General features: G+C 36.9%; 1 protein-coding gene and 1 long non-coding RNA gene across 2 annotated transcripts in view; one reads left to right on the top strand and one right to left on the bottom strand.

Annotated features, from left to right (window-relative positions):
• The window catches only part of IRAK1BP1 (interleukin 1 receptor associated kinase 1 binding protein 1), a 21331-nt gene extending 9160 nt beyond the window's left edge, over positions 1-12171 (bottom strand). The window contains exons 1-2 of the mRNA XM_026507037.4: positions 11665-12171; positions 5401-5466 (exon numbers count right to left, since the gene is read on the bottom strand). Coding sequence (XP_026362822.1) covers positions 5401-5466; positions 11665-11979 — 381 coding nt within the window. The 5' untranslated portion in view covers positions 11980-12171. The remainder of the gene's footprint in view (positions 1-5400; positions 5467-11664) is intronic.
• The window catches only part of LOC130541992 (uncharacterized), a 322187-nt gene continuing 321879 nt past the window's right edge, over positions 11864-12171 (top strand). The window contains exon 1 of the long non-coding RNA XR_008956174.1: positions 11864-12119. This is a non-coding gene — a long non-coding RNA (uncharacterized LOC130541992). The remainder of the gene's footprint in view (positions 12120-12171) is intronic.

The following is a 12171-nucleotide window of genomic DNA, read 5'->3' as shown; positions in this document are numbered from 1 at the left end:
TAGCAGATGAGCTTTTAGAAGTACGTCTACATTGGTAAACAGACTTTCAGCTCTTTGTCTTTGTCCCAAACCATGGACGAACTATAGTTTAGGAATGGGTGGGTTAAATGATTAACAAGAAGTAAATTTGGCAGAAAAAACCTGTATTCTGCTTTTTCTAACAGTTTAAGAACTGTTTTAAGCTTCCAATGCCCTGAACGGCTTTTAAATTCAGCAATGTGGTATACAATCAATACATAGCTAGGTAGAAATCCAAGTTAATGAGGCAGAATCACTTTACTGAAGAATAGAGATGTTGCATCACAATATTTAAAAAAAGGTATTCAGGATAAAAAACTTTCAATCTCTCTCATATATTGAAAATAAAAAAAATTTAAGATAAATTCATATATCATATTCAGAATCCTCATTATATGTTTCATCACGGTAAAATGATGTGATTACAAATGTATACATACATATATATATATTTTACACACAACCTTGTACTAGCTATATTAAATTACAAAACAGACTGATACATAAATGCTTCCTATCTCTTTGGTCAAGAAGAATCATTAGTTTAGAAATTTTAGTACTAAAAAAGAAACAACTCCAAAATAGGTATGTTTTTTCTTTTTTTTTTTTTTTAAGTAAACTCTACCCCTAACATGGAGCTCGACTTCATGACCCCAAGATCAAAAGTCTCTTGACTCTTGCTCTGCTGACTGAGCCAGCCAGATACCCCCCAAAGAGGTGAGATTTTAAGTGCTTTTAATGAATTTGTCTCCTACTGGATAAATTAAATCTCAGTTTATTAAAAATCTCTGCAAATGAGACTTCTGAATTATTGCTAATCTCAATTACCATAAAGAAATAGGCCAAAAGCCTCTTTAAAAATACTTACAGTTCTAATTTCCAAAAAAGGCAAGTGGATAACACTGAACAAACTACATGTAAGTAGGCTAGACACCTTTCAATCCTAAGCAAGATTCTAGAACAGATTATTTTAAAAATTAGTTTGTAAGAAATTAGAAAGAACAAAAGGTTTCTATGAGAAGGAAAGAAGATAGGGCCTTTTGATTCACTTTGTTCCGTTGCCACAGGCCTCAAGTACTTTGTGTATTTTTTCTTTTTCGTATTGCCATAACCTGTTCTTGTTTTCCCTCTTTAAATCCCCCCCCTACCGCTTTCTTGGTCCTGTCTCTGAAGAAAAGAATACAAGTCTTTCTCATTTTAATGGTCCTCCAAGAAGGCATCTGGGAATAACAAAATAAGGACACAGAAATTTAAGATTAAAATTTTATAAGGTTTTCTAAGTACTAAGTTTCTTGATGAGATATTAAGTAGAAAACTCATCTGACTTTTAACTTCGCTTTTATTCCTGAGACTGAAGTTCACCAACTCTATGTTTTTCTTCTAAACTCTATCTTCTGAACCACTGCCAAATTATTTCTTTCCAAAGGCCAATCTATTGAGCATGTAGACTTGAGGATATTAAGAATAAGTCATGATGTACTAAATTTGACTTCCTAGCTGCAAGTTACCAGAGAAATACTATAGCTATAAAGGATTTATATTTTACTTATTTAGACAAGACTTAGGATATACTGACATATACTCTTCATGGCAACATTGTTGTTTAGTGTCATAGTGATTAATGCTACTTAATATTTTTATTAATTACACAGATGGGTACCCAGATGATCAGATCAGCAGGTGAAAGAAAGCTGGCAGGATGGACTATAAACCCTGCTTGATAAAATCAAGATCCAAAAAGATCCTAACAGGCTGGAAATACAGGTCAAATCTAGTGGATAAAATTTTACAGAGGTAAATTTAAACTCATACTTCATTTTGAATTAGCAATAACAAAGTATAAAACAGGAGAAGTACGATTTAAAGCAGCGTGTGAGAAAGACAGTTCAATTAATTTTAATTACTAATTATGACTGTGAGCTCAAAAGAAGGTAACAAGGTGATGTGAGTGTTAGAAGTTCAGTCTTGAACATTCCAGGATAAAGGAGATAACCATCTTTCTCTACTATGGACTGGCTAAATCACAATTAGGACACTATAGCTTAGGTGCTTTAGATGGAAATTGGTTAGCTCAATAGTTTGTCTTACTATAAGAAATGACTAAAGAAACTGGGGATTCTTACCCCTGGAGAAGAAAAAAGTAGCATCAGTGTGATACTGAACTTCAAGTATCTACCTGAAGGAAAACGTATTAGCCTTTTGTTCTTAGAGAAGTACCTAATGGATGAATACTACTAGTAAGTCAATTCTGGCTGAATGTTACAAAATTTTGTATTGATTAGCTGTCTGAAAATGGAATAAGCTTTTTATATTCATGCACTTAAATAATTTCTAACTTTCACTATTACCTTTAAAATAAAGAAGCAGCAGGGTAGGTGGGAGTTTAGATAAAGAATCTCTAAAGTGCCTTTCAGGATGAAAATTTTAGTTATTACGTAATGTTCTGCCATCTGATCTTTATATATTTAACTGTCCATGAGAATATTGGTACATGTTAGACATTATTTTGTACCTTGGGACCCCTGGTCTCCACTGACTGCTGATGCTGACCGAAGAGCAATCATGTATTGGATTGCAGGACATAAGAATTCTGGCTACCAGGGAACCCTACACGAAATATCATCAGGTTCTCTGAAGAAACTGAGTACAAGACATTAAGAAGTATAGCAGAAAGAAGAGGAGTGTTTAGCCAAATCCTCATTTAGTCATGTTCTTATAGCAAAACAAGAAGCTCTAATGCATTTTCTGTAACTGCACAGTGAATCCCTAAAACAACTCAGTCTGAAAAATACGCCAGTTTTCCACGAAGCCCCTCTGTGTATTTGCTGGGACCATTCTTTTTCCTCCTTGCTTCCTGGTGTTACCCTCACAATAAACCCCATTAACTTAAGATAATCTGAGCCAATGTACGTTCACTATAGCCTGAAGTCCTGACGGATAATAACTACTGGAGGAGTTCCAGAATAAATCCTGGCTTTTGATCTCCATAATATGGAATCTTACTAGTCTGTTCATCCTGTTGTTGTTGTTGTTGTTGTTGTTGTTTTTGGATATCCAGTCTCTATTGTGAATATCAACCAAAGAGTCCCAAACTGAAAAACCTACTTTAAGAAAACAATTGATATGAGAGAGTGATATCACAGTGTATATCATAAAAATCATTAAAAATTATATTAAAACTTTTCACATCTGCAAAGTTTCATAACTCCCCCTTTTTTTTTATAACTCCCTTTTTAAAAAATTGAAGTACGGTTGGCACACAATGTTACATTAGTTTCAGGTGTACAATACAGTGATTCAACAAATCTATACCTTTTTTTTTTTTTTTTAAAGATTTTAAGTAATCTCTACACCCAACATGGGCTCGAAATTAACAACCCCAAGATGGAGAGTCACATGCTCCACCAACCAAGCCAGCCAAGTGCCCCAACAAGTCTATACTTTGTGCTGTGAAGTGTGGCTACCATCTGTCACCGTACAACACTACTACAATATTATTGACTGTATTCCCTACGTTGTATCTTTCATTTCTGTGACTTACTCATTCCATAACTGGAAGCTTGTATCTCCCATTCCCCTTCACCCATTTTGCCCATCCCAAGGCCCCATTCATCCTGTTTTGAAAGATACTTTTCAGTCCTAACTACTATAAATTTTGCCATGTGGATCCCTAAAATCATCATAAGCAATTTTAAAATTCCTTGAGATAGTTCAATTAATTGATAATTTTAAGTGGAGAAATCACAAAACTATTAAATTAAGTACTGGAGCAACGTTTGTAGAAATTACTATCTCAAAGAGGTAAGAAGCCAGGATTCTAATTTCCATTCTAATTCTTGTAATAGTCTTTGAGAAGTTTGAGGACAAGTTATCTGAGATTAAAGTCACATCTTTAAAATTAGAAAAATAATCTATTATCTGCCTGAAGGTAGGACAGATGATTCCTTGAGATATTTCCCACCTCTAAAAATAAAGATTATCTGACTAGATAAATAAGAGTCCACTCTAACTCCATTCTTGTTTGCTTCCTGTGACAAGAAGGCAGTATGGACCCAGCACGTATCCCAAGATGTTTGGAAGCTGAAACAAACAGCAGTCCTATAACCTAACCACAATTATAACATACTCTGATTTTATAAAATCCTGATCATAAAATCTTTAAAGATAAGTAAAAAGTATAGGCAGTTGTAGGAACTAAATGTTATCATTGAGTGTACAAAAAATATTTTGTTCTTTTTAATTTGGGCAAAGGTTGAGTGCTTTTTCCTTTTTTATTTTTAAAATTATTTAAAGATTTTTTTTATTTTTAAAAATTTTATTTATTTATTTGAGAGAGAGAGACAGAGCACAAGCTGGGGGAGAGGTGGGGAGGGACAAGCAGACTCCCTGGTAAGCAGGGAGCCCAACATGGGGCTTGGGGCTCCATCCCAGGACCCTGAGATCATGACCTGAGCTGAAATCAGACCCTTAACCGACTGAGCCACCTAGGCACCCCTTAAAGATTTTATGTTTAAGTAATCTCTACACCCAACGTGGGGCCTGAACTCACAACCCCAAGATCAAGAGTTGAAAGCTCTACTGACTAAGCCAGCCAGGTGCTCCAAGTGGTTTTTATTTTTAAAGACTTATTTATTTTTTATGGAGAGAGAGAGTGTACATGCACATGTGGGGAGAGGGGCAGAAGGAGAGAGAGGATCTCGGACTCCCTAGTGAACACGGAGCCCACCACCCACCACGGGGCTCATCTCATGACTCTTGAGTTCAAGACCTGAGCCAAAATCAAGAGTCAGATGCTTAACCAACTGAGCCACACGGGTGCCCACAAGTGGTTTTTATTTTTAAATAAAATTTAACTTACCACAACACAGTAAAATTGCATCATAAAAGAAAAGAATGTTGAAAATTGTTTCAATCCTTACGTTAGGACTTTATTAATCTCCTTTTTATGTGAGAAGAAATTTCTCTCCTATAGTGTTTCCTGCTCACAAAATAATAACTTCACTAAAATTTTATTAGGTGGCAATTAACTGCCACTTCCTCCTTGCTATTTTTATTCTCTTTCAAAACAATTTCTCTCAAATAAATCTCATTAAAATTTATTTTAGAAGCTCACACGGGGCACCTGGCTGGCTCAGTGGGAAGAACATGATACTCTTGATCTTGAGATCATGAGTTCAAGCCCCATGTGGGTGTAGAGATTACTAAAAAAATATCAGTAAGCAAAAAACCTCACAGATATTAACACCAAAGATGATTTTGAGAAAAATAATCTTTTATCAATACCATGAGAAGCATTTCTCCTGTACATTTCAAGAATAAAAATAAATGCAAATTGTCCCCACAAAGTCATGCTGTTTCCGATTATTTGTTTTAAGTACATACCTCTGCTTCCATGTGATAAGCATTTTCCACTCTTCTAAAATCCTTTGTCAGCGTTACATTTTCTGCCTGAAGCAGAAAGTACAAGAGTATGATTACTAAAGGTTTGGCTACTAAATGCAGTGACTCTAAAACATCAGGTAGAAACCTGAACTTTTTAAATCAGAATGACAGAGTAAGCTGCAAGAACTGGTTTGCCTGATGTTTAAGACTTTCCTAAAAGTTACATAAAATAAATTCAAAGTCTGCAAATATCTGCTGAAAATTTCATCATAATTGTCACTCCATTTGTAGTAATTTTTACATTAGCTTATACAAAAGTATGAACTTAGAGTGGTATACATATGAGGAATTATTTGTACATAAAGCATTTTGAAAGTTACAGGAGTGTCTGCTGATCATGCTAAATAAACCTAAATTTGTTTCACCGTAGATATATTCCTGGTAATGTTTGGCTGGTGGGCTCCCACACAAAATATGAGATTTTCTGCTTATCTATAGGGTAATGGTTCCTAAGCAGAAGGCAATTTTGATCCCCAGGGAAATATGTTAATGTCTGGAGACATACTCGATTGTTAAAATGGGCTAGGGGACTACACTACTGTGATGTACTAAGTAGACAGTGTGAATAAATGCTCCTGTTTACCAGGAACTGAGGAAGTTCCTGAGACATGGGACTATCAGTTGCAAAACTGGGACAGTCCCAGGTAAATCAGGACAAGTTGGTTACCTGATGGATAGGGGCCAGGAATATAGCTAAATATTCTACAATACACAGGACAGCTCCCCATAACAAAGAATTATGTAGTTCAGGATGTTAAAAATAGTGCTGAGATTGGGAAATCCTGCCATATTGGGTACAAGCTAAAAAATACTAAAATATACCGGCCTAATCCATTATGTTTTCCTAATTAAGCTCCTGGGAAGCTATTTTATAACCAAATATAAAGGGCAGATTTTAAGACACAAAATGGTCAGTATAACTACTTAAGTGTGTGAAGGCAGCAAGGTGACATTCTCAATAGGTTTAAAAAACCATGCTATGGCAGGAGTAAACTTAAAAAGGATAAACATGAATAAAACCATAAAACTTCACAGAAGAAAAAGCTTGACCAGGACACAATATTGTAAAATCAGCAATTCTCCTGAAATTAATATATAAACAATGCAAAATATGAACAGTCATTTTATTTGGACTGCAGAATTTTATACTGTCTGGATTTTCTGATTGTATCCCCATGGTGTCATTTAACATGGCCCTTGCAGACAGGAAATCTTTTTTAGTAGAAAAGTAATGAAGGGAGAAGTTGCCCTACAAATGTTTTACAAAGATATAATGATTTAAATAATGGGGTACTAATGTAGGAACATAACCAGGATGAAAAGAACTAATATTCTGAAACTGATCCAAGAATGTCTGGATTGTAACACTTCAAACCAGTAGGCACAAGAAACAATATGGAATCCTCATGTCATACATTCTGCCCCTACTTTCTCTAAGTAGCAACTATGTGGTTCAAGGGTAAATCCTGGTCTAAACCATTGAGGATTATCACACCTAACTTGCTTCAAGATTAGGTTAAAAATGGGCAGAAATCCAAATCTAAGCTAATTAGTATATGCCATTTCTCTGGCCACAAAGACAAATTTAGGTTGTCCATTTACAGTGAGCTATAGGAATATTTGTTTTTATGTGGTTGAAAGAAGTAACTATTGTCTTTCTTGTTATGGTACAGAATGTGGTGTAAGGCTTGGGAATGTTGCAGCCATTTTGGTGTCATGCAGGAAGCTGCAGGAAAGCCAGAAGAACTGCATCAAAATAGAGCCTTGACCTGAAGCGCATATTACCCATTTAAGGTTATGTAAAGCAATACTTTCAATTTTTTTATTAAAAATATTTTTTTAATACTTTTTAAAGACAATTTGAGTTAGGTTCTTGCACAAGCAGTTAACGGATAAGACTTCAGTACATGATTTCAGCACAGCAACTTACCCATTTAGGAGACAATAAAACCTTTGTCCTTACACCAAAATAAATTCCAACACATCAAATATTTAATGTAGTATAAAGGGTCCCTAAAGGTTCCAGGAAATATTAGTTAATGGTTTTATAACCTTAAGCTTTGGAAGGACCCAATAAGTGTTACACCAAAGGCAAGAAACATACAGAAAAGATTAATGAATTTGACTAAATAAAACTTAAACATTTTGAATGTTCAATACTGTAAAAAAGTTACATGGCAAATATGAAATTGGGAACATTTTTACAGTACATGAAAGACAGAATTAGTGATAATCTTAATTTTAATGTTTAAAGCTACAGGTATCACAATCCCAGATATCAAGATATACTACAAAGCAGCAGTAATCAAAACAGTAAATACTGGCACAAAAATAGACACACAGTCAATGGGATGGAAGAGAGAGCTCAGAAATAATCCCACACTTGTATGGCCTATGACAATTAATCTGCAACAAAGGATGCAAGAATATACAGTGGGAAAAAGGCAGTGTCTTCAACAAACAGTGCTGGGGAACTGGACAGCTATATGCAAAAGAATGAAACCGGACCACTTTTTCACACCATACATAAAAATAAACTCAAAATGGACTAAAGACCTAAATATAAGACCTGAAACCATAAAACTGCCAGAAGAAAACAAAGGCAATAATTTCTTTGACATTAGCCATAGAAACATTTTTCTAGATATGTCTCCTTTGGCAAGGGAAACAAAAGCAAATTAAACTATTGGTTCTACACCAAAATCAAAAGCACAGGGAAGGAAACCATCAACAAAACAAAAAGGCAATCTACGAATGGGAGAAGATAATCTGCAAATGATATATCCCATAAGGGGTTAATATCTAGAACAGATAAAGAATTCCAGAAACGGACCCTGAGACAAGGATGTGAGTACAAGCAGTTAATTTTTAAGATGACCTCAAGAAACACTACAGGGGAATGGGAAGTGAAAGGGAAGGAAAAGCAAGCCATTAAAGTATGCATTGTCAAGCAGTCACCACTGTGGGCAACTGGAACTTATTCCTACAGAGAAACTCTGGGAACCTGGGCAGAACACATGCCTCAGTTATCCTGCCCAAGGGGTAAGGTCTCTTTCCGCTCACTGCCCTCAGTTGTGAGGTGAAGGCTCGAGAGCTTGAGAGAGGTTGTTAATTCTCTGGCACTCCTGGCTGGCCCACTTGTAGGTGGAGCCAGGAAAAACTGCATGGGGGAAAAACTGGCAAGTAATTCACAAGTGTCAGCAGATGGAAGTTGGGCCTGTATGTACACAAATGTGAAGTGCCAAGGGATACAAGTGTGGGGTATCAATAGCATCTGCTACATCCCCTACTTAAAACTCAATCACCCACTGCCAAGACAGGAAAGCAGCAAGATACCACAGTGGTTAAGAGCAAGAGCTTTGAGGTCAAAATTTTTGACTGGAGTCTAAACTCTGCTACTTCCTAGCTGTGTGACCTTGGACGTAGAAGCTACCTGCCAATAATCACTCTGATCCTGAGTGTTCTCATCTATAAACAGCAACTGAAATGCCAGTCTCATGTGGTGGGAATGAGTATCAAATGAGATAACATTTGTAAGGTCTGGCACTACTTAAGCAGTTTTTTGTTTTTTTGTTTTTTTTAATCACCAATAATATCCCAACTCCTCAATATAGCAAACAAGTCCTTCCTCCATATTCTGTCCACAGCTTTCTTCTTCGGTCTTATCTCGATTCTCCTCCCTTTCCCCCAGATAGCCCTGTGTCCTAGCCATAATGAACTGCATGTAGTGCTCTGAACACACTCATTGCTGCATTCTAGTGTGGAACTGGAACGCCTTCCTTTCAGTCACTGTTCAATATCTGACACAAGAGTCACTTCCATTATGACATCTTTCTGGAATTCCTCAAGTAAAATGAACATTATTTCCTTTCTTACTCTACTGTATCATCTCATGTACGTTTTCTTCACAATACTTAATATATATTAGTCTTTTCCTATCATAAGACTCCTTCAGCACAGTGCCTACGTTTTACTCATTCTCTATTTTTGGTGCCCAGCAACATGCATCTGTTACACATTTATCGAAAAAAAGAATACAATTATGAGTAGGCAAATATTGGAGCTTACAACCTATGGAGGGAACATACAAACCAGAAAGCAAAATAATTACATATCATATTAAGTGCTATTTTAAAATGAACAGTGATAGAAATGCTTAAAAAATGTTTGATGGTTGAATAAGTAAATATTGCTTAGAACTTATTTTTCCATGAAAACACTAAAAATGAGGGTATGCCTTCACATGTGAAACTATACATGATCATAAAATAATCTATAATATGGTCGATCTATAATATAGTTGAATAGTTTATTTAGTGCTTCATTTTTTTCTTTTAGTCATTCAAAAACCATTTTTTGGGTGTATATCATATGATGTATATAAAGCATAATCCATGAATGCAAAGCAAGTGATACAAAATGGTCCGAGCTCTGGAGAGGTTTAGAATATGAAGGAGACACCAGTAAAGCAACAATTAAAATATAGAATGGTAAGTTTTATTACAAGTGGGGAATGGAGTGTGGTATGGCAAAGACTAGTGTTAGAAAAGGAATGCCAAGGAGGTGAGCTTGGCTGGTTATTAAAGAAAAAAATGGGAGTCACCTAGTCAAGGAGGGGAGAGAGATGACAGAAGATGATAGAAAATTAGACTCCATCTATTAAGCAAAGGAATCTGGAATATGAGGAGATTTTAAGTAGGGGAGTGATGTTTATAAACCCCAAACTCCAAAGTCTAAAATGAATAAAGACTTTGTGAAAACTCATTATAATTCATCCTGAAAAGTAATATAAATGATTTTTTGCATTATCTACAAAACAAATTATCTACATGACTGCTTTCTTATATTAGCAGAGATAATTGGGAGATTACTGACCTTCTATGTCTTGCCTTGAACACTGAACCCTAATGCAATTACTAAGTTAGATGTAGTAATTTATTGCTTTCCATGTTAGAAATTAAAGCGATGTGGGCTTGGTATACATTTTATGTAAATAACTTAAGAATCAGTTATATTATGCAAACAGGACTGCAGCAGCAGCAACAGTTTTTGAGGAATTTTTCCATATTAAACCATTTAATTCACATTGTTTATAATTAGTATTCGAATTCTTTTAAACTGTAAAATCATTGAGACATCTTTTCCAAATGACTTTTTAAATAATTCTACGTTTGTAAATGCAGTACAAATATATTTTTTCCTTAAAATAAAGATTTGTTTTTTGGGCCTGTGTCATGTCTAACAATAGACAAGGAAGCACTTTTATGAACTTGGTGTTACCCTGGATAAAACACAACTCTGGCCTTCTGAGTCCTACGGTGTAAAATGAGGGAACTGAGATAGCTGACCCATTCTGTCACTTCTAATTTTCCTGTATTCTAATTATCTGGAGCCAACTCTGGTTGGAACAAATGTAGATTTTAGTTTCAGGAAGACAAGAGTTCAAATGCTGTCTTGGCTGAAGTTTAGAGTATTATTTAACTTCTCTAAATCTAAATGGGGTATTAAAATCTTCCTAACAGAGCTGTTGTTCAGATTAAATAAAGCTGGTTCATTTTTTTCTTCTTAGAAGTAGAGTTGAGGTAAGATTTATTTAGTGTTCTCTGGTAAGTAGGGGTATTTCATTTATGTGTCATCTACAATATACTGCCTTAATTGTTTTGAAAGTTAAAACTAAAATAATTGCAGAATTTTTTTTTGCTTTTATTAACAAAGTTTTGTTTTGCATTAATGCAAAATTGCGTTATATGGATGCGATTTTCCTCCCCACGTTACTGTTTGCGAAAAATACTGAAGAACCACTCCACGCGAAGCTTAACGTGGTTGGGAGAGAGCAGGCCTGGCTTTTCACTTGCTAATTGCATGGTGCAGAATCAAAACAAAGAATGATTTACATCTAAGGTGTCAAGTCTAACAGTTCATCATATCAAGGTTAAAAACAAAATTACTGCGGCGAATATCGCCAAATAATAAACTACTCGATTTGCATTCTTGTACTTCATAAGCCACTGAGGCCAATAACTACTTTGTGGGCCGAAGTTTCACTCGGCCAGGTTCTGGCGCTCTGTAATACCAACGAGACAAATGTGCCCCAGACACTCAAGACCCTCCCCACCTCCGCTTGGCTCCAGGGGCCCTCGGGGCCCTAACCTCTGCCTCCGGTTTTTGCGGTCCGGCCTGAGGCCTCCACTACAAAGCTCTCACCTGCAGGCCCTGCTGCTGGAGGCTCTGCGTGATGTAGTCCAGGCGGCGGCAAACGCTCTTCTTGGCCTCAGCCGCCGCCTCCTTGGTGCTGCTCACTAACACCGCCACCTGCGCCCTGTCAGGGATCGCGGACACCTCCGCGGTGCCGCTTACGTGCACCTCGCGGGTCGGAGTTTGGGTCTGTGCTGAGGAGAGGGGGCGGCGGAGGCCGGGCTGCGACTCACCGCCCGAGACCACATTGTTCTCCCGGCCCCGGTCAGCCCAGGGAACCAGTTCCACGAACACCCGCGACTGAGGGGCCTGTTGCAACGACATCGTGATGGTAACTGTGTTTCCATAGCAACGCAGAGCCTACGGCGGCCGAAGCAGCCAAAGCGCTCCAGGGCTTCCTCGTGCGCGGCGCAAAGGATTCCGGGATGGGCTTGAGGTCCCAGAGTTTCTTGAGGGCGCGAGCTGTGAGTAGGATTTTGCCGTACCTTCTTTACAAGGTGTTGGCTGGGCACGTCG

The sequence above is a fragment of the Ursus arctos genome, unplaced genomic scaffold (genome assembly GCF_023065955.2).
Source record: "Ursus arctos isolate Adak ecotype North America unplaced genomic scaffold, UrsArc2.0 scaffold_29, whole genome shotgun sequence".
NCBI lineage: Eukaryota > Metazoa > Chordata > Mammalia > Carnivora > Ursidae > Ursus > Ursus arctos.
This window is presented reverse-complemented; position numbering and strand designations above follow the sequence as displayed.